Below are 26,343 nucleotides of genomic sequence, written 5' to 3' on the forward strand. Positions count from 1 at the left end.
GCGCTTTCAAATGTGTTGAGATGGAATGTGATGTAAGTGGCTTTTTGTGACGTCCTGATGAAAGGGCGGACATTATCGTTAGACTCACCGAGGTGAGGTTGCCATAGAAATCCGGAAGCCCCAGGTCATGGTGGGAAGAACTGAAGAGCTGTCCATACAAACAGGAAGACATTAAATACTCAGTTAACCATGACTGGAATAACTGAGGAGGGTTTAGTAGTGGCCGTGATGGTGGTAGTGTGTGGAGCCTTGGTGGTTATTGCCATTTTGTGCAAGCTTTGAGCCACCCTTAATCGAGACCCAGAAAAGCAGATAATGGGTCCAGCACACATTTTAAAAGATAGATGATGAATAAATCACAGGTGTAGACCGACAGCCTTGAAGAAGGAATACAGCTTAAAGGAAGTCCGATTAGCGTGGTTGGCTATGTACAGTGTGAAAGAAGTTCAACATATTTCGTGGCTTCCAACCTGTGGCCTGTAGGCCATCGGCGGTCCGCAAGGCCACGGGGAAGCGGTCCACGCAATCGATGCAGACGCCAGTTTACCATCAATTTAATTTTGAAATAAGCTTCTGGTGCAGCTGGGTTGTCCACAAAAAACATGTGAGGCTTGACCATGACAATCCACGGGCCCAGTAACCCTGCTAACCACAGCTCTAAAAATTGGAGGCCGCTGGAGAAACACATTCCCCCCATCTTACATATAAAGAGCTCACCCATCTAATACCGTTAATGCTGACAGGATTTGAGAAGCTCGCCAGCCTTTAGAGTGAGTATATTATCATCTTTATGTTTGTTTACCCAGGAGAGTCTTACCGAATCTCATGACTTTTTTTCAGGAGGGTTCTGCCAAATTTCTGCACCAGGGGGTGATGATGCTGCTGTGTGTAATCCCAATTGAGTAATTTGCAGCAAATTTTCATTGGGATGTTTTGGCCAATTCCAGTTACATTGCATTGTATTGTTGTTTTACCTACAGGAAACCGGAGAACCCGAAGGAAACCCATAGAGAACAAGGGAAGCAGAAAGGTGCTCGAGTTGAGAATGTTGCTGGGAGGCAGGAGCGTTAGCCGCCCTGCGCCGCCACCACTGTGCCGCCCGCAGGTGGAGCAAGCCGACGATAGCGGTGTGGGTGGAGGGGGGGTGCGGGTGGAGGGGGGTGTGGGTGGAGGGGCAGTGCGGGTGGAGGGGGGTGTGGGTGGAGGGCGGTGCGGGTGGAGGGCGGTGCGGGTGGATGGCGGTGCGGGTGGAGGGCGGTGCGGGTGGAGGGGGGTGAGGGTGGAGGGCAGTGCGGGTGGAGGGCGGTGCGGGTGGAGGGGGGTGAGGGTGGAGGGCGGTGCGGGTGGAGGGGGGTGAGGGTGGAGGGCAGTGCGGGTGGAGGGCGGTGCGGTTGGAGGGGGGTGAGGGTGGAGGGCAGTGCGGGTGGAGGGCGGTGCGGGTGGAGGGGGGTGAGGGTGGAGGGCGGTGCGGGTGGATGGCGGTGCGGGTGGAGGGCGGTGCGGGTGGAGGGGGGTGAGGGTGGAGGGGGGTGCGGGTGGATGGCGGTGCAGGTGGAGGGGGGTGCGGGTGGAGGGGGGTGCGCGTGGAGGGGGGTGAGGGTGGAGGGCGGTGTGGGTGGAGGGCGGTGCGGGTGGAGGGGGGTGCGGGTGGAGGGGGGTGCGCGTGGAGGGGGGTAAGGGTGGAGGGCGGTGCGGGTGGAGGGCGGTGCGGGTGGAGGGGGGTGCGGGTGGAGGGGGGTGCGGGTGGAGGGGGGTGCGGGTGGAGGGGGGTGCGCGTGGAGGGGGGTGAGGGTGGAGGGCGGTGCGGGTGGAGGGGGGTGCGCGTGGAGGGCGGTGCGGGTGGAGGGCGGTGCGGGTGGAGGGCGGTGCGGGTGGAGGGGGGTGCGGGTGGAGGGGGGTGCGGGTGGAGGGCGGTGCGGGTGGAGGGGGGTGCGGGTGGAGGGGGGTGCGCGTGGAGGGGGGTGAGGGTGGAGGGCGGTGCGGGTGGAGGGGGGTGCGGGTGGAGGGCGGTGCGGGTGGAGGGGGGTGAGGGTGGAGGGCGGTGTGGGTGGAGGGGGGGTGAGGGTGGAGGGGGGTGTGGGTGGAGGGGGGTGTGGGTGGAGGGGGGTGAGGGTGGAGGGCGGTGTGGGTGGAGGGGGGTGTGGGTGGAGGGGGGTGAGGGTGGAGGGCGGTGTGGGTGGAGGGGGGTGAGGGTGGAGGGGGGTGAGGGTGGAGGGGGGTGCCGGTGGAGGGGGGTGCGGGTGGAGGGGGGTGCGGGTGGAGGGCGGTGCGGGTGGAGGGGGGTGAGGGTGGAGGGGGGTGAGGGTGGAGGGCGGTGCGGGTGGAGGGGGGTGAGGGTGGAGGGGGGTGAGGGTGGAGGGCGGTGCGGGTGGAGGGGGGTGAGGGTGGAGGGGGGTGTGGGTGGAGGGGGGTGCGGGTGGAGGGGGGTGCGGGTGGAGGGGGGTGAGGGTGGAGGGGGGTGCGGGTGGAGGGCGGTGCGGGTGGAGGGGGGTGAGGGTGGAGGGAGGTGAGGGTGGAGGGGGGTGAGGGTGGAGGGGGGTGTGGGTGGAGGGGGGTGAGGGTGGAGGGCGGTGCGGGTGGAGGGGGGTGAGGGTGGAGGGAGGTGAGGGTGGAGGGGGGTGAGGGTGGAGGGGGGTGTGGGTGGAGGGGGGTGAGGGTGGAGGGCGGTGCGGGTGGAGGGGGGTGAGGGTGGAGGGGGGTGTGGGTGGAGGGGGGTGAGGGTGGAGGGGGGTGAGGGTGGAGGGGGGTGAGGGTGGAGGGGGGTGTGGGTGGAGGGGGGTGTGGGTGGAGGGCGGTGAGGGTGGAGGGGGGTGTGGGTGGAGGGCGGTGCGGGTGGAGGGCGGTGAGGGTGGAGGGGGGTGTGGGTGGAGGGGGGTGAGCGTGGAGGGCGGTGAGGGTGGAGGGGGGTGTGGGTGGAGGGCGGTGCAGGTCGAGGGGGGTGAGGGTCGAGGTGGGTGAGGGTCGAGGGGGGTGTGGGTGGAGGGGGGTGAGCGTGGAGGGGGGTGAGCGTGGAGGGCGGTGAGGGTGGAGGGCGGTGCGGGTGGAGGGGGGTGAGGGTGGAGGGCGGTGAGGGTGGAGGGGGGTGTGGGTGGAGGGGGGTGAGCGTGGAGGGCGGTGAGGGTGGAGGGGGGTGTGGGTGGAGGGCGGTGCGGGTGGAGGGCGGTGCAGGTCGAGGGGGGTGAGGGTGGAGGGGGGTGAGGGTGGAGGGGGGTGTGGGTGGAGGGGGGTGAGGGTGGAGGGGGGTGAGCGTGGAGGGCGGTGCGGGTGGAGGGGGGTGAGGGTGGAGGGGGGTGAGGGTGGAGGGGGGTGAGCGTGGAGGGCGGTGCGGGTGGAGGGGGGTGCGGGTGGAGGGGGGTGCGCGTGGAGGGGGGTGCGGGTGGAGGGGGGTGCGGGGTGGAGGGCGGTGCGCGTGGAGGGGGGTGCGCGTGGAGGGGGGTGCGGGTGGAGGTGGGTGGAGGGGGGTGAGGGTGGAGGGCGGTGTGGGTGGAGGGCGGTGTGGGTGGAGGGCGGTTCGGGTGGAGGGGGGTGCGGGTGGAGGGGGGTGCGGGTGGAGGGGGGTGCGGGTGGAGGGGGGTGCGGGTGGAGGGGGGGTGCGGGTGGAGGGCGGTGCGGGTGGAGGGCGGTGCGGGTGGAGGGGGGTGCGGGTGGAGGGGGGTGGCGGGTGGAGGGGGTGCGGGTGGAGGGGGTGCGGGTGGAGGGGGGTGCGGGTGGAGGGGGGTGCGGGTGGAGGGGGGTGCGGGTGGAGGGGGGGTGCGGGTGGAGGGCGGTGCGGGTGGAGGGGGTGCGGGTGGAGGGGGGTGAGGGTGGAGGGGGGTGCGGGTGGAGGGGGGTGCGGGTGGAGGGGGGTGCGGGTGGAGGGCGGTGCGGGTGGAGGGCGGTGCGGGTGGAGGGGGGTGAGGGTGGAGGGGGGTGCGGGTGGAGGGGGGTGCGGGTGGAGGGGGGGTGGGGTGGAGGGGGGTGCGGGTGGAGGGGGGTGCGGGTGGAGGGGGGTGCGGGTGGAGGGGGGTGCGGTGGAGGGGGGTGCGGGTGGAGGGCGGTGCGGGTGGAGGGGGGTGCGGGTGGAGGGGGGTGAGGGTGGAGGGGGGTGCGGGTGGAGGGGGTGCGGGTGGAGGGGGTGCGGGTGGAGGGCGGTGCGGGTGGAGGGCGGTGCGGGTGGAGGGGGGGGGGGGGTGCGGGTGGAGGGGGGTGCGGGTGGAGGGGGGTGCGGGTGGAGGGGGGTGCGGGTGGAGGGGGGTGCGGGTGGAGGGGGGTGCGGGTGGAGGGGGGTGCGGGTGGAGGGGGGTGCGGGTGGAGGGGGGTGCGGGTGGAGGGGGGTGCGGGTGGAGGGGGGTGCGGGTGGAGGGGGGTGCGGGTGGAGGCGGGTGCGGGTGGAGGGGGGTGCGCTTGAGTTCGTACGTCGTGCAGCGTGAGCGACTCGTAGCTCAGCTGCTGGCTTGACAGCAGCGCCTGCAGGTTGTCCAGGCTCGCGTCGATCGTCTCCAGGTGGTCGGAGAACTCCCCCCTGCAGCACACGCGCGCACACCGCACGTTGTGCCCCGCGACGCCTCGCAGATCGCTCCATCGGCGCCTTATACTACTTCAGGTCTGAACCGGAGAACACCTTGGCTATGTAGCGGTGGTAATGTAGCAGAGCGGTAGCCGGTTCGCCGCTTGCCGCAGAGGTTCGCGTTTTAAAATCCGGCAGGCAGCCCTTGTTAGTACTGCGGGTGTATTCACCGTAAAATACTACTACTCGTGCCGTCTGTTTCACGGTGGATGTTAAATGATCCCGTAATATTCAAAATGAGGCGGCCACTGTATGCCGGCAACATAGTACAGCTATGCCAATTTCGAAACGTGACAGCAAATTACTCAACTGGGATTGCACAAAGCAACATCGCCCCCTACTGACAAAAACAGGCAGGGCTCTCCTGAAAAATAATTTTAAGTGAAGCTTTCCTGGGTAAACAAGCAAAATAAAATGGTGCGTATTATGCATTTAAATATATCAGACCATATCATATTGGACTCGTCACCTGCCAAAGAATACTGACAGCTGAACCAACCACTTAGCATGATCGATGCTCCAAAAAGACATATTCATAACCAGGTGAGAGCACCTTTTCAAAGGCGACCTCGGGCACAAATACAATGGCAACGTGCACAGAAGGACAACTCGCATTACAAACACAACCACTCGAAATACACAGAAATGAGAATTCAACATCATCAGCAGAGCATGGCTACACCATTACAATTGGTTCAAGCACTGCATTTTATGGCGTCAATGTCACCTCCCTTTTATTTTATTCAGGCCTCTTTTGGAAACAGGGAATTTCCTCTCCTTGTCCCTTCTCTGAATAGTTAATGTTGCGATAGCCACCGTATCCTTGAACTTAGCTTAACATTGTACTTTTCACAGCCAATATTATTCATAGATTTTTTTTGTGAGACCAAGAAATTCCCTGACCACATTACAAGCAGGCAGTATGTTTCGCTCACATATCCGTCTCTCCGCGTAAACAATGGAAGTATTTTTTGCTCAATCCATTGGCTTAACAGCCTTCTGGAATTGCATAATTTCAGCAGTATTCATTTAGTACAAGCAGACTCTGGACCGGGTTCGACACACAACTCTGTGCCACTAGGAACCCTCCACCACCCGACACAGGAACTAACGAATGTCACGTGGTGTACACGCATTGAACAACGTAACAGTTATTATGGTTTCACCTCGCCAGTTAGTTGAAGAACAATCCTCGAAATCAAATGTAGCAATTAGATACACCGGTGAGCTGACAACAACAATTGGCCAGTACACATGACAATTAATTTGTTTTCCTGTGTTGGGTGATAGAAGGCTCTTAATGCCACAGATTTGGTCAGATCATTACATGGCCCAACCCAAAAACCAACTATGAATTATTCAAGGATGTCAAAATATATTCCAAACATTACTGATAATCTGCAATTTGCTACTAAAATGCAGCTTCTAACCTCCTATGCTTGCTTTGTAATCGGGTTTATGCATGGAGTCAACACTCGCAATTCAAAATGACAGTGGCTGCATGTGATGATGCATGAATTGCTTGCAAGTTAGTAAGATGACAGACCATTCATTTGCCTCGTGAAAACAAAACTGTGATGCTCCATTCTTTAAGAAAACCACCGGCTCATGTCAGAATACTGCAGAGGGATACTGCTGTCACAGTTCGAGCATTTGCATTACTGGGCGTCTGGGAATCCATGGGTCACCGCTGCCCACATACTATACATTTAGACACACACACATACACAAGCGCGGTAGAATATTGTTGAGCACAACTGAATTCAATGATAAATTTACAACTGATATGACCGTTGCATTTTCAACACCGTGAGTTCAGAAAAAAAGTTGCAGAAGTTCCCGTGCGCTCCTTGGGGACAGCTGTAACGCATTATTATTATTGTGCTTGTTTAACCAGGAAAGCCTTCACAAGTCTCAAGACCTTTTGCAAGAGGATCCTGCCAGGTTTTTGCAGTAGGGGGAGATGTTGCTGTGTGTATTCCCAATTGAGATTTGCAGGCAATCAATTCAGCATTGGGATGTTTGACCAATACCGATTACATTGTAAGGTTTTGTTTCTTTTTAGCTATGGGAGGAAACCGGAGAACCCAGAGGAAACTCATGCAGTACAGGGGGAGAAATACAAACTCCACACAGAAAGGTGCCCGAGTCGGGAATCAAACCCAGGCTCTTCTTGCTGTGTGGTCCAAGTGTTACCACTGTCAATGTTGATGTTGACAATTTGCTGCAATTCTGAAATGGACGCAATGCCCAATTTGTTTCCACAGTTTACCAACTAAGCTCAGGCCGTGTACGAGGCAAGCGTGAGAACGGGACAGGTAGTGAACACAAGCGATGGAGACAGTGCACACAGGACTGGAGGGCATAGGGGAAGTCGGAGGCAAGGAGGGGTGTTTGCTCTGACCCTGTGTAAAAGGAGGAGGGAGAGGATTGACCAGAGGACATGACCCTACTGGCATCATGAAGCAGCTGGGCTTGCACGGCACTGAAAAGACACAATGGGGGGAAAAAACGGAAGGCGTTACTCCTACAAGACGCCGGGGCAAGTCATGGACCGGCGCACAGGCACGCACAGGGGCAGGCATTGGGGAGGGGAAGGCCTGGACTAAAGCCTCCTTTAAAATTACAAATCCATTCCCCAGACTACACCCGAGTTCTACACATTATATTTCAAAAGTGTTGTTTAATGCTTTTATCATAATTACACTTGTCGAAATTTTTCTCAAGAGGGTCCTGCCAAGTTTTTGCAGTCGGGGGATGAGGTTGCTTTCAGTTATCCAAATTGAGCAATTGCAGGTAATTTTTCAGCATTTTAAAGCTTGGCCAATACCAATGTCAGAGTGAATGTACTTATATGTACTGTACATAAACACAATTAAACACAAATATACACAATACAATTTAAAGAGTGATCGATATTTTACGTGCAAGTGTCCGTCCGTCACGTTCTCGATTTCCCAAACGCTCGCTACAAGGGAGGGAAACATGCATAAAACAAACTAATCTCTTGCCGAGGTCATTCCCGGGGAATTGTGTAAAAGGTGTGCGAATATATAAAACATTGTTGTAAATGTCCCTGCTGAAACAAGAAATGTATGGATTTATTTGTCAACGCTCATGTCTACTCACCATCCCCCCACCCCCCCTTTGCTTGGGCTCAGTTGGAATTGTCCAGATTTTAGGGTCAATACATGAGGTAGTTATGGTTGTGTTTATATTGTGGTGGTTATGGTTACATTGCAGCTGTTGTTATTATATTGTGGTGGTAGTGGTTATGTAATAATTATGGTTGTGGATATGGTTCTTATAATGGTTGTGGTTGCATTGTGCTCTGAGTTGTGGTTGTAAAATAGTTTTACGGCTGTGTTGGTAATATTTATACAAGTGGTGTTGGTGATTTTAACACATAGGCTTTCGCGACAAATATGATCCATAATACAGGTTTTTTTGGGTTAGATTGCGTAAATATAAATGTGTCGTTAAAGAAAAATGTGTCGTTAAAAATACAATGATGCACAAATCAACAGGGCACTGAATGCCAAAACCAAATCAAATAGCACAAGCGTTGAAACTGACCAAGTAATTAAAACTATTAAAATACCGTACATTGCGGGAGTAACTGATAAACGAGGCGGATTTTTGAAAAACAGATTTGGCACGGTACATAAAATACAGAAACTAATATTTGGTACTTAAGATGTATTACCGAAGTTATCAACAGAAGGTGTGTACTGGATTAATTGCCCTTGTGGTAATTGGTATGTTGGACAGGACGAATGATTAGCATGAGACTAAATGAACATATTCTTTGGGTCTTTCGGTGGAGTCACGAAGCTAGGTTAAAAGAAAATAACAAAAACTACGACGTTTCGATCTCAAAACAAGCGGTCGTCATCAGGAAAAGGGGGTTAGCTTCTAAAGGCAACTGTTTATAAAGGTTTGAAATGGGCACAGCCCAAATGTCAGCAGCATGGGCGGGGCAGCTGATGTTAATGTAAGTGGTGGGTCTTACACCAATTGAAGGGCTGCCAGGTAAAAATTAGCATGTTACTGTAAGATCGGTGAGCGGCCTCCACGGCGAGCGCGCTGAGGTGGCTATGTTAATGTGAGAGATTAGCATGTTAATGTGAGAGATTAGCATGTTCATAGAAGATCGCAGAGCCGCCGCCACCTCGAGATCGGCGCGCGACGGTGCCTGTGTGAGAAATTTAACCAGTTAACGTAAAATCAGAGAGCCGAAAATAACAACTAACATGGGAAGGTGGCAGGATGGGAACATCACAGCCAGTTATGACTTAAACTGGTTGAAAACGTCCTTCCAATGATTGCTCAGTTTGTACCCATCTTTTCGCTTGAAATTGTGTCCGTATATATGGATGGCATCATTAACTAATTTTTGTTGATAGCCAGTGGGTTTGCAAAGTACCTTCGTCTTAGAGAAATCAATTTCGTGTGAGCCCACCGCATTAAAACAATGATCAGCCACGCCCGAGGTATTGGTCCTACCATATTCTTAGGTTTTTTCGGTAAAGTCACGTAGGTAAAATATTTAAATTAATAAAAGTAAAATAATATACCTACCATGTTTCAGATCTGTCTTATGTTCACGAACGGTCTGAGACATGTCAATTAGTTTCCCCAATGTAACTACTGCCGCAGACACAGCTTAGTGTCTAGACGCCGGGGTACTGCATATCAGGGATCACATCCTTTACAGATGGGATCAGATCACGAATTTTATGTACTGTGTTAAATCGAACCTCGATCTTGTGTTTGCTCATGATTTTGGAAATCCTTTTGGTGACCCCTGCTATGTATGGCAAGGTGATGATTTTGATTGGGTCCTCAGATGGTTCTTTCTTAACGGTTGGGGTGATAGCTTTACGTATTGTGTAGTCTGAATATCCATTTATCTTGAGACCTTGGTGTACATGTTCCAGTTCACTGACTAGGTGATGATGGTCGGAAATACATCGAGCTCTATGGTGTAGAGTTGATGAGAGAATTCCTCTGGGATGGATGGTGGTGGGAATCAGGTTTTATATAGGCATCCGTATGGGTGGCTTTCCTGTAGACAGAGTGTCCCATTGAGCCTTCTGGTCTCTTTTCAATTAAAACAGCCAAGAATGGTAGCTTACCATCCTTTTCCACCTCCATGGTGAATTTGATGGCTGGGTGTATGGAATTGATGTAGTTGAGGAATTGGTTCACAGCTGGTCGGTCATGTGGCCAGATGACGAACGTGTCATCTACGTATCTCTTCCACAAGGACGGACATAGAGTGGATGCCTGGATGGCATCTGTCTCAAATTTTTCCATGAAAACATTGGCTACAACTTGTTTGTAGAATGTTCCATTCCAGGTGAAGTGTTGGTGAGGCAGTGTCTCACCAGGGCCGGTACATCAGCATTCAATCTTCAAAGATTGCAATGGTGTCAGGCACACGAACTTTGGTAAACAAAGAGACTACATCGAAACTAACGAGCAAATCACCTGGAGATAGTGAGATGTCCTTAATTAACGATACCAAGTGAGCTGAGTTAAGTAGAGCTGAGGTGGTCTTACCAGTGAATGGTTGTAAGGTCGTAAGGTCTCAGACAGAAATCGGGCCAGTTTGTAGGTGGATGAGTCAATGGGTGGTCTAGCAGCAGAGGGTTTTAAGGAAAACCGCTTGGTTGGTTCGATTAAAGATGTCGAATCGGTGATGATATTGTTGGTTTTCATAACGAGGCTGTTGGTGGGATCTCTTTTCATTTTTATATAGCTACCATCATTAAGTAGGTCCTGAATTTTGTTATTGTATGTGGTTTTGTCCATGATGACTGTGGCATTGCCCTTACTGATGTTGCTAATAGGCATCTTAGCGTTTTTAAGGAGCACCAAAGGAATATTAAATACTCCCAAATACAACTGTTGGCAGTGGCAGAACACGTGTGCCAACAAGGACACTCTATTGATTTTGATGTTGAAGTTCTGTGCAAAACTAGTTACTACTGGCCAAGACTTATTATAGAATCTATCGAAATTGAGAGATATAAAAATAATTTTAACCTTTCGGATAGCTACAAGCTTAGTGGTGCTGGAAGCGAATCATCAAGTAAATACAATGTTTAACTGCATGCCTATACAAGTCACCATATGTCGATGGTGATTATCTGTAAGCAGACAATAATAGGTACTGCTATTGTCATGCACACAAACGGCAGCATGTACAAGAACAATGTGCATGCATCACGTGCGTTGATTACCATATGAATAACCCAACCGGTAATGGCTAACTATTGTAATGTATATACATTCATTAACCCCCCCCCCCCCCCCTTTGGCCTTCGCACGCAAGGGACTCACATGTCTCGTAATCACATCTATCCCTGTATTTAAAAACAAAACAGGAGAATTTCTCCACAAATCTGGCTGTCGCCTGATGATGCTAGTTGTAATTACTGGCGAAACACCATACACAGATTGTAAGTGTTGTGGATTGACTCTCCAACACACGGGTGTGCTGTACTAGTAACGAATTGGCACGTTCTGTTTACGGGACAAACCTTACTAGTTGGCTGTCGGGTGGTATTGGTGATATTAACATTGATATTGTTTTGATATTGTTAATGATATGTCTTATTGTTATTGATATAAACAATATTCTTGTTGTTGATGTTAATGTGATTAATGTGGTTGATTCTGGTACTGTTTATGTCAAATCGTTGTTGGTGTTGATGTTGTTGATTTGTTATTTTATTTTTGTTCATGTTTTTGAGAGTAGGCCAGCAAGGACCAATGAGGAACAAACAGCAACTAATCCACATCGCTTGCATTTCACTTGAGTTATATCCTGTGCAGATGCTAGGGTATCACGAGTACAGTTATGTAGTAAGTATATGGGAGGCTTGACGACAGAATCGGAGGCACACTTGTTTATTACACCAACACAGTAATTACAGGTCACTTGGCTACAGGGATTGCACGACAGCTAACCCCTCTAACCTATGCCAATTCCTCCACTACGGGGCTAGGGGAGGCTATCTGTCCCAGCCTGGTTAAGCTGGGATCCCGGCACCCTGAGTCTCCAGACCAGCTTAGTCTGGGCTCTCGGGGCCACGCCACCGGCTTGCCCTGGTCGGCCCTTATAAGGACAGCGAGCCAGGGGAGCTCTGGGGCCTATTCTAGCAGGTCTTCCTTCTTCTCTGGTTAAAGCTGAGCCCCCGACCTCGAGCCCTCGAGCTCATCACCTTTTATAGGACTCGCCCCCGAGGGGGGGCCCGTGGGGGATGCACATGCGGACGTCGGTGCGAGCGCCACCCTTGTGTACGGCCGTAACCCCGCCCCTTGTGTTTGTTGGCCATCCGTGGCCATGCATAATCACACCCCAACATCCGTAGCCATGCACAATTACACCTCTACAGTTATATCAAGTGATAAAATCCAAGTACAGGAAAACCTTGCCGAACGTGTTTTTTTACCGAACGCCTCATCTTAGCATCGAAAAGCAGTGCACAGTCCTGTACTGTACAGTGAGGGAAAAAAGTATTTGATCCCCTGCTGATTTTTTTCATTTGCCCACTGACAAAGAAATGATCAGTCTATAATTTTAATGGTAGGTTTATTTGAAAAGTGAGAGACAGAATAACTAACAACAAAATCCAGAAAAATGCATGTCAAAAATGTTATAAATTGATTTGCATTTTAATGAGGGAAATAAGTATTTGACCCCTCTGCAAAACATGACTTAGTACTTGGTGGCAAAACCCTTGTTGGCAATCACAGAGGTCAGACGTTTCTTGTAGTTGGCCACCAGGTTTGCACACATCTCAGGAGGGGTTTTGTCCCACTCCTCTTTGCAGATCTTCTCCAAGTCATTAAGGTTTCGAGGCTGACGTTTGGCAACTCGAACCTTCAGCTCCCTCCACAGATTTTCTATGGGATTAAGGTCTGGAGACTAGCTAGGCCGCTCCAGGACCTTAATGTGCTTCTTCTTGAGCCACTCCTTGGTTGCCTTGGCCGTGTGTTTTGGGTCATTGTCATGCTGGAATACCCATCCACGACCCATTTTCAATGCCTTGGCTGAGGGAAGGAGGCTCTCACCCAAAATTTGACGGTACATGGCCCCGTCGATCGTCCCTTTGATGCGGTGAAGTTGTCCTGTCCCCTTAGCAGAAAAACACCCCCAAAGCATAATGTTTCCACCTCCATGTTTGATGGTGGGGATGGTGTTCTTGGGGTCATAGGCAACATTCCTCCTCCTCCAAACACGGCGAGTTGAGTTGATGCCAAAGAGCTCCATTTTTGTCTCATCTGACCACTACACAGAGGACAACTGGGTGAAAACCCAGTTGTCCTCTGAATCATTCAGATGTTCATTGGCAAACTTCAGACGGGCATGTATATGTGCTTTCTTGAGCAGGGGGGCCTTGCGGGCGCTGCAGGATTTCAGTCCTTCACGGTGTGTTACCAACTGTTTTCTTGATGACTATGGTCCCAGCTGCCTTGAGATCATTGACAAGATCCTCCCGTGTAGTTCTGGGCTGATTCCTCACCGTTCTCATGATCATTGCAACTCCACGAGGTGAGATCTGGCATGGAGCCCCAGGCCGAGGGAGATTGACGTTTTTTAGTGTAGTCTTCCATTTGCGAATAATCGCACCAACTGTTGTCACCTTCTCACCAAGCTGCATGGCGATGGTCTTGTATCCCATTCCAGCCTTGTGTAGGTCTACAATCTTGTCCCTGACATCCTTGGAGAGCTCTTCGGTCTTGGCCATGGTGGAGAGTTTGGAATCTGATTGATTGCTTCTGTGAACAGGTGTCTTTTATACAGGTAACAAGCTGAGATTAGGAGCACTCCCTTTAAGAACCTTCAGCTCCCTCCACAGATTTTTAAGAGTGTGCTCCTAATCTCAGCTCGTTACCTGTATAGAAGACACCTGGGAGCCAGAAATATTTCTGATTGAGAGGGGGCCAAATACTTATTTCCCTCATTAAAATGCAAATCAATTTATAACATTTTTGACATGCGTTTTTCTGGATTTTGTTGTTGTTATTCTGTCTCTCACTGTTCAAATAAACCTACCATTAAAATTATAGACTGATCATTTCTGTCAGTGGGCAAATGTACAAAATCAGCAGGGGATCAAATACGTTTTCCCCTCACTGTATATGCTGCGTGGTCTGCTTGTACTGTAAAGTACTGTCTTTGCTGCAGAAAAAGGTCCATCGCCATGTATTTTTCGAAGGCAGACCTCACCACTGGCACGCTACGTCAATCAGCCCGACTGCCAACACCATCGTCAAATCGCTCAGCCTCACGTACTGTACACCTATCAGCTCTCCAGGTAGCTTACCCTTTCCTCCCAAACGCTCCCACGGGTCTCCAATTTAACCTGAAGAGGGCCTCTCAACCTTGTGACCCCCTTCAATACCCCCAACATCATCTTTGTAATGAAGGTTGCCGAGTCACTCTCCATTTGTGTATTTATACTTTCAAAAATTTCACCTCAAACACCAAACCATCGTCTCCATCACTTCTCCTGCTTAATGCATTCACGCCCAATGCTCACCCCTAACACTGAATCGAGATGCATGCGGAAATGTGTGAACATGTGCGTGGTGCGTGAGCGTGTCGAGCTACATCTTCACAATCATCATTCATCATCCTACCTATAAACATAATTTTTTGTCTGTCTGTGTGTATCTATGTGTGTGTGGACGCAACTTGCGAAGAATTTGGCTCACAAACCGTCGGGTTTACGTTTACAAAAAGTAGCCAGGTACCACGCCATAAGCCCTGTGGGTGAGCTAGCGCTATTCCGTTTTCCCATCCGTCAACTTAAAAATAGTTAAATAAGCAATGTAGCGCTATTTATTATTTAATTATTTTCTCGCGCCGCTCCACGAGCGCAAAAGATGCCCAGGGGCTGCCCCTAGCAACGCAGACGCATCAGCATCATCGGTGGAGGGGGGGGGGATTTCTAATTCGCGTTCAAAATGCAAAAAAAATACACAACGCTGAGGTAAATTCATCAAAGTGTCATGTCCTCTTCTCCCCCCCCCCCACCCCAATGTGTGCACTTACTACTATAGGGTCGGTAGATGCTAATATTATAGCGCTTAGATAGCATTATTGTAGCGTGGACTGGGTAATGGTGGGGGGGTAGCAGCTCAGCCCCCAGCCTGCTAAGGTGCCACCTCGGCCGGCTGGGCAATCTAGGCGAGGCTGGGGGCTCTGCACGGTACTAGGCCTCACCGCAGCAATGTTAAGTAATATTTTCTTGCTTCTTTCGCTAAACTCGCGTAGATAGGAAACTAATATGTAAAAAATCATTTTGGAAACATTAAAATAATGTGTGTGTCCAAGTCCTTGTGTACGTGTGAGTCGATGTGTGTGCCAGTCGATGTGTGTGTGTAAGTCGATGTGTTTGTGTGTGCGTCGATGTGCGCGTGTGTACAAGTCGATGTGTGTGCAGGTCGATGTGTGTGTGAGTCGATATGTGTGTGTGTCAGCCGATGTGTGTGTTAGTCAATGTGTGTGCGTGGTGTGTGTGTTTAAGCAAATATTTAAAAATCAAGTTAGTCATTTTTTTAATAATAATAATGTGTGTCTAAGTCCATTTGTGCGTGCGAGTCGATGTGCATGTCTGCGTTTGTGTGCGTGTCTGCGTCTATGTGTGTGTGTGTGAGAGTCAATGTGTGTGTGAGTCGATGTGTGTGTCAGTCGATGTGTGTGTCAGTCGATGTGTGTGTCAGTCGATGTGTGTGTTAGTCGATGTGTGTGTGTGGCTCCATGTGAGTGTGTACGTCCATTTCTTTGTGTGTAGGCCCATGTGTGTGTGTAAGTCGATGTGTGATTGTGTTAGTCAAAATAAAAATACATTGTGTGTGCGTGTAAATCGATGTGTGCGAGTCAATGTATGTGTGTGTGTGTAAGTCCATGTGCGTGTGTGAGCTGCTGTGTGTTTGTAAGTGATGTGTGTGTAAGTCGATGTGTCTGTGTGTGAGTCGATGTGTGTGTGTGCGCGAGTCCATGTGTGCGTGAGTTGGGGTGTTTGTAAGTCGATGTGTGTTTGTAAGTCGATGTGTGTGTGTAAGTCGCTATGTGTGTGTAAGTTGATGTGTGTGCGTGGGTCCATTTGTGTGTTTAAGCCCATTTGTGTGTGTGTAAGTCCATGTGTGTGCAAGTCGATGTCTGTGTGTGTGAGTCGATATGTGTGTGTGAGTCGATATGTGTGTGAGTCGATGTGTGCACATAAGTCCATATGTGTGTGTAAGTCGATGTGTGCGTGAGTCGCTGTGTGTGTAGTGATGTTTAAGTCGTGGTTTAGTGGTAATTAATTCAAGGTGGAGGGGTTACCAGCCCCTCACACCCGTCCAGAGCCCCCGTTTAGCCACTGTGGTGGTCACAGACGCCATGAGGGGAGAGGGCCAATGGGCATTGGCCCTCTCCCCCCACTACCTGGTCTGTCACTCCGCACGAAGCTTCAGGTCTTCTCGGCCACAGTCATTCCCTCCCTTCTCTACGCTTGCGAAACGTGGACCCCCTTGATGGAGCGTCTTTGCCGTTTGGAGACATTTAGGCTGGCCTGCCGACGATCCATCCTGGGTTTAACCAGGCTGGATTGTGTGAGGAGCTCAGAAATCCTTGAAAGATGTGGGCCAAGTCCCATTGGTGAGCTCCTCCGGCAGGCAAGGCTGCGTTGGCTGGGTCATGTAGCCCGCATGCCCAGCCACCGCATGCCTAAACAGCTTTTGTTCGGCCGGATCGAGGGGGCTAAACAGGCGCGGCACGGGCTAGAGAAGATGACGGAGTGATGTGGTACAGGAGGACGTGGAGCTGAGTGGACTTGCCGATGACTGGTACCAGCGGTCTCAAGATCGGCCACTGTGGAGAAGGCTTGTGAAGGACGTTACTGGGCAGTTGGAGGCAGTCGCCCGCCAGCAACAACGGAGGGCGGAGGAGCGACGCTCACAACAACGAGCGGAGCGCCGGGTGGCTAAAGCACAGCAAGTTGGCACAGTAGGGGGCACAGGTGGTGCATCAGCCAGTCATCTCGGTCATCTCAGTCAGTCGACCCGTGGCACTTGGGTCTGCCCCGTGACAACCTGCCAGCGGGCGTTCGACACTTCACGTGGCCTCAAGGTGCACATAGCCTGGCACAAGCGTTGTGGTGACGTCACCGCCACTTAATGGCGGTTGCTGTTGTTGTGTGGGTCCATGTTTGTGTGTAAATCCATGTGTGTGTGTCTTATGTATGTGTGTGTTTGTGTAAGTCGATGTGTTTGTATGTTTGTGGGTCGATGTCTGTGCGTGTGTGTAAGTCGATGTGTGTGTGTGTCTTTTTCGCCCGGGCAACGCTGGGTACTTCCCGCTAGTAGGTTATATATAATGATCAGTTTAAATTACTTTATTTTATTCTATGTCTTACTATTTTTTTTTTCTATCTACATGCATTATGTATTTGCTTTCATTTGTACATGATACCAAGTGGGGGAAAATCATGCAGAATTCGTTAAAGAGGGAGGGGGTATTTTGGATCCAAGGACGCAATCATATTTTATCCACGAGGTCTGTATGTCAAATGCGGTTTTGCCCAACACGGCGTTTTCCAGGAACATAACCCTCGCATTCAGCGAGGTTTACATGTAATGTTTCTTCAATCAATAAACTACAGTAACATTTAATATATCTGGAACTGGCTACTAAGCCAAAATGTTCCTAATACTTAGTGTTTGTTTAAGCAAGTCCATCGTTTCACTCATAACGTACGATGTAAAACTAAACATTCAGAAATATGCAACAACGTAATGTACAAATATTGAGAATGTGATGAGACATCATGTATTTCAGTTTGTTGAGGTCACACCATAACTCTTTTTTTTATATATCTTCCGTGCTTGTGTTTCTCAGCCGCTAACTAGATGGCATATCATTATTATTACTATGCTGATTTACTTAGGAAAATCTCACTGAGTCCCAAGACTGTTTAACACGGAGGCTTGCGCGACCAATATTATCCATAAAGGTGTTTTTGGGTTAGATCGCGTAAATATAAATGTGTCGTTAAACTGAAACAAGAGGATTTCTCCACAACTGTGGCTGTCACCTGATGATACTAGGTGTAATTACTGGCAAAACGTCATAATCGAATTGTAATTGTTGTGGGGGTTTACTCTCCAACACACCGGTTAGTGCTGTACTAGTTACGAATTGGCATGTTTTGTTTACGTGACAAACCTTACTAATTGGCTGTGTCGGGTGGTGGCGGGTTTAAAGACACTATTATATTTATGTGATTTAACCCAAATAAACCTCTATTATGGATTCCAAAACCGTTTCAGGAGGGTCCTGTTGAGTTTTTGGATAACAACTCTGCTGCTGTGTGTAATGCCAATTTAATAATTTGCAGGTCATTTTTCAGCAATGTGATGTTTGGCCAATACCTGTAGCATTGTATGTGTTTGAGCTATGGAATGAAAATGGAGACCTCGGGAGAAAACTCATGCAGAAGAGGGGGAAAACATCCAAACTCCACTTACACACCCTGCAGAACAGGGGCAAAACAAACCAATATATACATTGAAAGGAGCCCGAGGGCAGAAATCAAACCCAGGTCCGTTTTGTTGTGAGCCATGAGTGTTTCCACTGCGTCACCCTGCCACCCATAACAACTGACATCTGCGGAAAACAGTTATATGATCACACATGAAGAATGGAATACACAAACCCTACTTCCCCTCTCAATGGAGAGACCATATAGGAATGAGCTGCCACCACCAAAGGGGCATGTGTGCCAAAGGGCACGTCAGAGACAAGCCAGAGATGGGGAGAGTGCATTAGAATTGGAGGTTGTGAGCAGTGTGAAAGGGAACATTGTAAAATAAATGCGGGAAAGGTGTCAATGACCCGGCGTCACTCAGTGCAGACGAATGAGACATGGCTCTTGAGCAGCAAGCCGCAACAGAGTTATGCATACAACGCATATCCAATCGTCACACATCCGCCCTGACCAATTCACCGCCCCCACCCAGTGCAAGATATGTGCACCGTGTTACTGTCTGTTTCTATACGTATGCATGTTTAACTTCTTTCGCACTGTATTGATAAGGAAGCCATTGGAGCTATGCACTTTAAATCTAGATTGGAAACTAATTTATTTAGAACTGCTTTTGTCTTTAATTTGTTGTCCTTCCTCAGTACCTCCGATTAGCACAGTTGGCTATGTATGGTGCAAAAGAAGTTTAACGTACACACGTTTGTAGCCAGCCATGCTAATCCGACCTCAAATCCAACCTTTTCCCAGTAAAGCCTCACTGAGTCTCAAGCCTCTTTTTCAGGAGACTCCAAACTTTTTCAGTAGGGGCGATGTTGCTCTGTGTAATCCCAATTGATTTGCAGGTAACATTTCAGCATGAGGATGTTTCACCAATACTAGTTAAATTGCATGTTTTTCAGCTATAGGAAGAAACCAGAGAACCCGAAGGAAACCCAAAAAGAACAGGGCTCATAAAAACTCCACACAGAAAGATGGCCGAGTCAGGGATTTAACCCAGGCCCTTCTTTGTGTGTGGAATGTTCATTTTAAGAGCTGCCCCACACTCTCCACACCTGTTCAACTCACGGCTATGTTAAAACATCAATTTTGGTCCACGGCCCAGCAGCAGCATGAACAAAGTCAACTTTTAACCTTCTATATAGCTGTACTGGTCATGAAAGCGTTGAATTCCAATGCAAGCCGACAGGAAGAATTAGATGGGTTTATAAACCAGCACACTAACTTATATGTAAGGAGTCGGAGAGTGTCGGAGACTGACGTTTAAATAAACCTGCCCTATCATTTAAACTGTTGCGCCAGGAGGGGCATGTATAGCAAGATGTGCATTTGAATGGCTGCTGATGGTGGTGGTGGGATGCAGCAGGCCTTGCGCATTATTGCCTGCGGTTAAAACTCCCATGGGCACACAGCCAGTGGCTAGCCAGAGTCCCTACATCAGAGCTAGACCACTCTTGAAAGTTACAATGCACAAGTATTTTAAATGTTAGTTTAACACATTGGTTTTCGCAGCTAATATTACGATTCATAAGTGATTTTTGGGTTGGACCACGAAACGATCTGACCAAATCTGTGCCAGAAAGAACCCTTCACCACGCAGCACCACGTAGCACTACGCAGCACCACGCAGCACAGCCAAACAAATGTTTTTCTTACCCCGTGCCCCTACTGGACATCTGTGAAAAAGAGCTTTATAGCTCATCGGATTCCTCCTGCAGTCTAAATAAATATATTTAGATTCCGTCACGTTTATAAGCTTTTAACGTGCCAATTCGGATTATTTCAGCTGACCAAAGAACATCGAATATAATGTAGCAATCATATATAATGTTTAATTCGAAACTACGTCAAACACCATCAGGATAAAATCAAGGAAGTTAAAGTAAAAATCCAGTATGTCATACAAATAATTCATACTCTTTGGTTCTTTCGGTAAAGTCATGTAGGTAGAAAAATAATAGATCACGACTTTTCGATCGCAACACAAGCAATTGCCATCAGGTGGGACAACCACAGCAAGAAAAAACTGCTGAAGCAGGCGAGAGATCTGCCGTGGCACGAGGTTATATAGGCCTCAGCAGTAGGGGGGGAGAGAGAAGGGGGGGGCTGTGTTGGGTGGTATATTTGGTCAGATCGTTATGGGGCCTAACCCAAAAATAAATTATGAATTTTGTTAAATTTTCTTAATATTCTCTATTCTCAAACCATTATCGCTGAAGATGTTCAGGCAAGATAGTAATAGGCCAGACTCCACAGCAATATTACCTTAAAAAACAATAAAGCATACCATCCATTACTGATGTGTTAATCACTACAACATTGTCTTGTACAGCACAAGGTTAAGTGATAACAGTAATGTCCCTGACGAACATCAAACAAGGTGAAGAAATAGCTGAGCCATATCGATTCTGTATACCCATGGTATAAGTGTAACTTTAAAAATACCTGCAAATATGGAAAATTAAAGGTATCATTTAAACAAATAGGAAACACAATAATTGCCATGTCCGAGCTCAGAATAAAGTTTGTGCTTTAGCACGTTAAGGACCAGCCTCTACGTAAAGAAAGCCCTTGCTGCTTTGGGAGACATAGCTCAACAACTTAACGCATTCACCATTCGTTGAATACATTTATGGTTCAAATCTGGCAGGCTGCCCTGGTTATTACTGCAGGTGTATTAAGCGTAAAGTATTTTGTGCTATCTGCTTCAGTGGATGATAACGGTCCTTTGACGTCATTCAAAACGAGGAGGGCATTGTGTGCCGGAGTCACAGTCCAATTTTTTTTTTAATAAAATGCAAATTACTCAAATTGCGTTTTCCAGCACTACTGGCACCATCTATAAAACATAGCACGTTCCTCCGTGCAGGCCCTGCACTATAAGAATGGTGCGAATACAAATGTAGTAAACTATTATTGTCACGTGTTTGTAATGGGGGTGTGATAACTACCTCACCATCGATGCATTTCACTACTTTATTCCTACTACTCCTATCATTCCGCTTGTTATCCATGGAAGCATGACTAAATCTTAAGACTTTTTCAGGAGGGTCCTGCCGAGTTTACGAAGTAGTGAGAAATGTTGCTACTGTGTGCAATTCCAATTGGTAATTTGCAGGTAATTTTTCAACATTGCAATGTTTGGCCAATATCATTTACATTGTACATGGCTTTAACTATGAGAGGAAACCAGAGAAAATAGAGGAAACCCCTGCAGAAAAGGGAGAACATACAAACTCCACGCAGAAAGGCGACCGAGTCTGGAATCGAAGCCAGGTCTCTCTTGCTGCGAGGCGCGATTGCTTCCATTGCTCCACCGCCATTCATCCCCATTGTAGTTTACCACGAAAGGCTACAAAGCAACAGAGCACACTTCCAGCAACGAGTCGTGCAGCAAGTGAACGCAGCAAAGCCAATACCTGTCCAAGCAGGCGACGCTGAGACACTTCTCATCGGTGGCAGCGTTTGGATTGGCCGGCGGGAGCACTTCCTCTGGAAGGGGCAAGGTGACCGGCTTGTCGTCACCGCGGCCATCATCGCCGCCGTCACCACCGCCGTCGTCTTCTTCCAAGATGGTGTCGATGAGGGACGACGGGGAGAGCAGACCGCTGCACACCGCCTCGGCGGAGCCCAGCGGAATCTCGGCGACCTCATCCTGCGGCTCCAAGGGCAGCAAGTCGTCAGGGCCGAGCACCGGATTTGGGCTGTGAGGCTCGTCCTTAATGATGACCGGTCTGCAACAAAACAATAATTCCATTTTGCCTTGATTTGAAGCTTTCGTGACTGCAGGAATCCATACTCTTTGGTTCTTTCGGTAAAGTCACGTAGGTAGAAAAATCATAGATCACGACGTTTCGATCGCAACACAAGCTATCGTCATCAGGTGGGACAACCACAGCAAAGAAAAACTGATGAGGATTGCTTGTGTTGCTATCGAAACGTCGTGATCTATTATTTTTCTAACTACGTGACTTTACCGAAAGAACCAAAGAGTATGTATTCCTTTTTGTCTTTCTGACTAGATAACCACATTTTAATTATTATTTTTATTATTGGTTTTGCTTTTTCAGGAGAGTACTGCCAATTTTCACAGGAAGGGATTAAGTTGCTGTAGGCAATCACAACTGAGTAACTGTATTGCTCAGCATTGGGATATTTGGCTAGTTACACTGCCTGTGTTTTTACCTTTGGGAGGAATGCAGAGTTACCACGATTGTGGTCAAAGTCTCCAAGCATGATTACCACCGTAGCCCTTTAAAATTGGTTCAGTCAATCAGGCAGCAGCAAGAAAGGCCTGTGTTCGATTCCCAACTCTGGTGCCTTTCTGTGTGTAGTTTGTTTTTTGTTCCACTCCATTGGTTTCTTCCGGGTTCTCTGGTTTCCTCCAATAGCTATGAAACGCATTCCATGTAACCAGTATTGGCCAAACGTCCCAAAGCTGAAAGGTACTAAAATGCAATAAAATTAATTAAAGAAGTGCAATAAGCTGAATGATTGTGAATAATAATGGATCTGTGCAAGTCCTCACGTATACTCCTCGTAGTCGGAGCCGCCGGCTGAGGGGCTGCTGTGAGACATGTCCGTGATGTCCGAGATGATGGGCCCACTCGACGCGAGGGTCTTGTCACCAAATCCGTTACCAGATGAAGTTGTTACCTGCAAAGAAACATGTAACTAATTTGTAGCGTGCATACCCAGGAAAGCTAACGGAGCTCTAAAGCTCTTAATCTGCTCTTGCACACTCACCTGATATGTTGGACAACACCGCGTGTGGCTACACGAGACCCCACCACAACTAGTCAATCTCCCGATTGACTCGTGGTGGAGTAGACATTATTATACCGCTGGGTGGACAGAGGCGTGGTGGGAGACTGAATGGAACCGCCATCCTCTGGATTGCAAGTCCAATGTGCCGACTGTTATACCTCGTCAGCTCCTAAACATGTTATGGTTATTGGTCTAGATATTTCTATTTGTACAGCAAACTGGCAATTTATGACAAGTGCTTATCATACGAATGAAGTTGGTGAGACACTGCCTCTCCAATACATACTTCACTTGGAATGTAACATTCTACAAACAAACTGAGGGAACCCCAATGGGTTCTCCCTTTATCTCCCGTTGTGGCCAACATTTTCATGGAAAAATTTGAGACGGACACCATCCATGCATCCACTCTACGCCCGTCCTTGTGGAAGAGGTCCGTGGGTGCCACGTTTGTCATCTGGCCACATGGCCGACCGACTCTGAAACAATTTCTCAACCACATCAATTCCATACACCCAGCAATCAAAATCACCATGGAGGTAGAAAAGGATGGCATGCTACCCTTCTTGGATGTCTTAATCAAAAGGAGACCAGATGGCTCAATGAACCACTCTGTCTAAAGGAAAGTAACCCATACTGACGCCTACCTACCCATCCATCCCAGAAGAATTCCCTCATCAAAACGCTACACCATAGAGCTCAATGTATCTCCGACCATGAACACCTAACCAGTGAACTCAAACACGTACATCAAGCTCTCAAGGCGAATGGATATTCTGACTACACAATCCGCAAAGCCATCACCCCCAACCGTGATGAAGGAACCATCTTAAGATACAATCAAAACCATCACCGTGCCATACATAGCAGGAATAACCAAAAAGATTTCCAAAATCTTGCATAAACACAAGATCAAGGTCCGATTTAACACAGTACATAAAATTCGTGACCTGATCCCATCTGTGAAGGACAAGATTCCTGACATGCAATATCCCGGTGTCTACAGACTAAGCTGTATCTGCGGCAGCAGTTACATTGGGGAAACCATTGGGGAAACCAATGTAACTGCGGACCGTGTTCGTGAACACAACGCAGATCTGAATCACGGCAGGACCAAAACTTCTGCCGTAGCTGATCATTACTTTAATGCGGCTGGCTCACATGAAATTGATTTCTCTAAGATGATGGTACTTTGCAAGCCAACTGGCTATCAACAAAGATTTGTTCACAAAGCCATCCATATATATAGAGACAAACACAATTTCAACCGAGATGAAGGTTTTAAACTCAGCAATCATTGGCAAGATGTCATCAACCACTTTGGATCATGACTTGAATTTGTGTTTCCTTTTCAACCTCTACCATCAGCAGTGTGGATGGGTGTCGCGAGGTGCAATTCCCCACCCCCCATCTCTACCGCTCCCTCCCCCATCTCTGCTCCACCCCCTCTCTCTCCCCGTATCTCTGCCCCATTCCTCCCCCCCCATTTTCTGATGGGTGTTACCAAGTGCAATTCCTCCCTCCTCCCATCTCTACCCCCCCTATCTCTGCCCCACCCCCTCTCTCTCCCCCTGTCAATTCCCCCCCTCCCATCTCTCCCCCACCCCCATATCTGCCCCGCCCCCTCTCTCTCACCCTGTCTCTTGCCCTTTCCCCCGCCCGTTCACTCTGGAGCCCTCATAAGCAGCTACATTTGGAGGTTTGCCCCCTCGTTTCTCGCCACCTGATGAAGACCACTTGTGTTGCGATCGAAACGTCATGGGTTTTTTGCTTTTAATTTAGATTTTAGTTTTCTATCTCAGTGACTTCACCGAAAGAATCAAGAATATGAATTCATGCAGTCACGAAAGTTTTAAGTCTACACTAACAAGTACTCCAAAAATTTGTAATTTTCCGGAAACATTTTTTTGTTGACATGATTTAACTTCTTATATTTAATGATATACCCATCAGGAAGCACTCAATTTAGAAGATTCTGTTCTTTATTTTTCTATAAAGAACAAAAATTTATGGGGGAAAGCTCCTATCTCTTCCCTTTTTCGAATTATTCGCATTTGAACATCATAAAGTGTAGTTTTGACATTAAAAACCGCTTAAATCCGAAATATCTAAAAATAAATAAAAGACAGAAGAATGGTTCTCAATTTCATTTTATTTGCTGTTTAGCGCTCTCTCAAACGAAAAAACCCCTAAATCTTATATTTTGAACGGTTTCTGAATGACACGCATAAACATGTTCACGTGGCACTCAAAATCGACATTTTGGGGCTTTGAAATGAAAAGGCTCGGATTTTTCCTGTTTTTTGTGTCCTAAAAGCTACCTATCTACCACATTTCAGCTGTCTACCTTGTTGGGAAGTACGCTAGATATTTTTGAGACATACATGCATATATACATACAGATTAAGGTCTTTATTTATATAAAGTAGAGCAATTTTGAAAAGCTTGTAAACAGCGAATTTGTAAGCAGTGTCTTCATCCAGTAATCGCAGTACGGTAACAATGTTTGTTTCATTTCTCTATTGCTCCAAAAAGCTTAAAATGCAAATCATCAAAATGACTTATTATTTGGAAGCGAAATCTGCATGCTGCTGCCTGTTGTAAGGGATATGTTACTTACTGATGATTATGGAGGAGTGGGGGTTACTTACCGTGCATTGACAAATAATTATTAAACAAAAAAAAAGCCTCAAAAACTAAAACCAAGAGTGGGACTGCAGAGGATAATTGCAGAACTATTATCATAAATGCGTGTGTTTACCCAGAAAGCCTCAGCGAGCCTCAAAACCTTTTCAAGGAGTCTATGACATCTTTGTTGCCGTACAGGGTGATGTTGCAATGTACAATTCCAATTGACTACTATGAGCCAAGAATGTCTGTCCCACACGTGACGTCACTCCACGTCGACCAGCCCCCCTCATTAATAATCATGAACAGGTTAAGTCCTCCACATGGACACCCCCCCCTCCATTCATAATAATCATGAGCGGGTGACGTCACTCCACATGGGAGGGCGAGGCGCCTCTACCCCCTCCTCAGCGTCAACTTATAACCCTCACTATAAAGGCAGACCCTCACGTCATGCTGTTGAGACATCGAAGTAAAAAGGACGTCATGATGATCAAGGGATTATAACCTTAAAATGAACTAATCTGTGTCACCGCGGCCTTACAAATTGCACACGAATGGATGCAATGAAGATCACGTCGCAGTCTGCTTTTTGCTTGTAAGTTTCACAATTACTGCAATACACCAGTCCTTGGATGGGAAAAAGGCTAGTTGAGCAATAAGCAGACAATAACAATTCTGTTACATGTATTTTTTTAGCTATGAGAGGAAATCTGGCAGGCTGTGATTTAGAAGGATTTTAGTAGGATCTGAAATTCCCTGAGAAGTAAAGAGAAGAAATGTAAAAAAAAAATGTAGGAATTATGACCCTACTGTTGAGTTCACAACACTCTGGACGTGGCAGCAGTTGCTAGGATG

The 26,343-nt window shown here is 48.7% G+C and overlaps 1 protein-coding gene across 3 annotated transcripts in view; it reads right to left on the reverse strand.

Annotated features, from left to right (window-relative positions):
- HSF1 (heat shock transcription factor 1) overlaps positions 1-26,343 on the reverse strand; it is a 59,835-nt gene that overhangs the window by 7,327 nt on the left and 26,165 nt on the right. For 2 of the 3 annotated variants that reach the window (XM_061573438.1, XM_061573440.1), the window contains exons 8-12: positions 22,619-22,746; positions 21,510-21,824; positions 6,951-7,031; positions 4,396-4,501; positions 89-148 (exon numbers count right to left, since the gene is read on the reverse strand). In XM_061573438.1, coding sequence (XP_061429422.1) covers positions 89-148; positions 4,396-4,501; positions 6,951-7,031; positions 21,510-21,824; positions 22,619-22,746 — 690 coding nt within the window. The remainder of the gene's footprint in view (positions 1-88; positions 149-4,395; positions 4,502-6,950; positions 7,032-21,509; positions 21,825-22,618; positions 22,747-26,343) is intronic. The other variant, XM_061573439.1, reaches the window with a different exon arrangement.

The sequence above is a fragment of the Lethenteron reissneri genome, chromosome 52 (assembly GCF_015708825.2).
Source record: "Lethenteron reissneri isolate LAM-NWPU_2019-01 chromosome 52, ASM1570882v1, whole genome shotgun sequence".
In the NCBI taxonomy this organism is placed as follows: Eukaryota; Metazoa; Chordata; class Hyperoartia; order Petromyzontiformes; family Petromyzontidae; genus Lethenteron; species Lethenteron reissneri.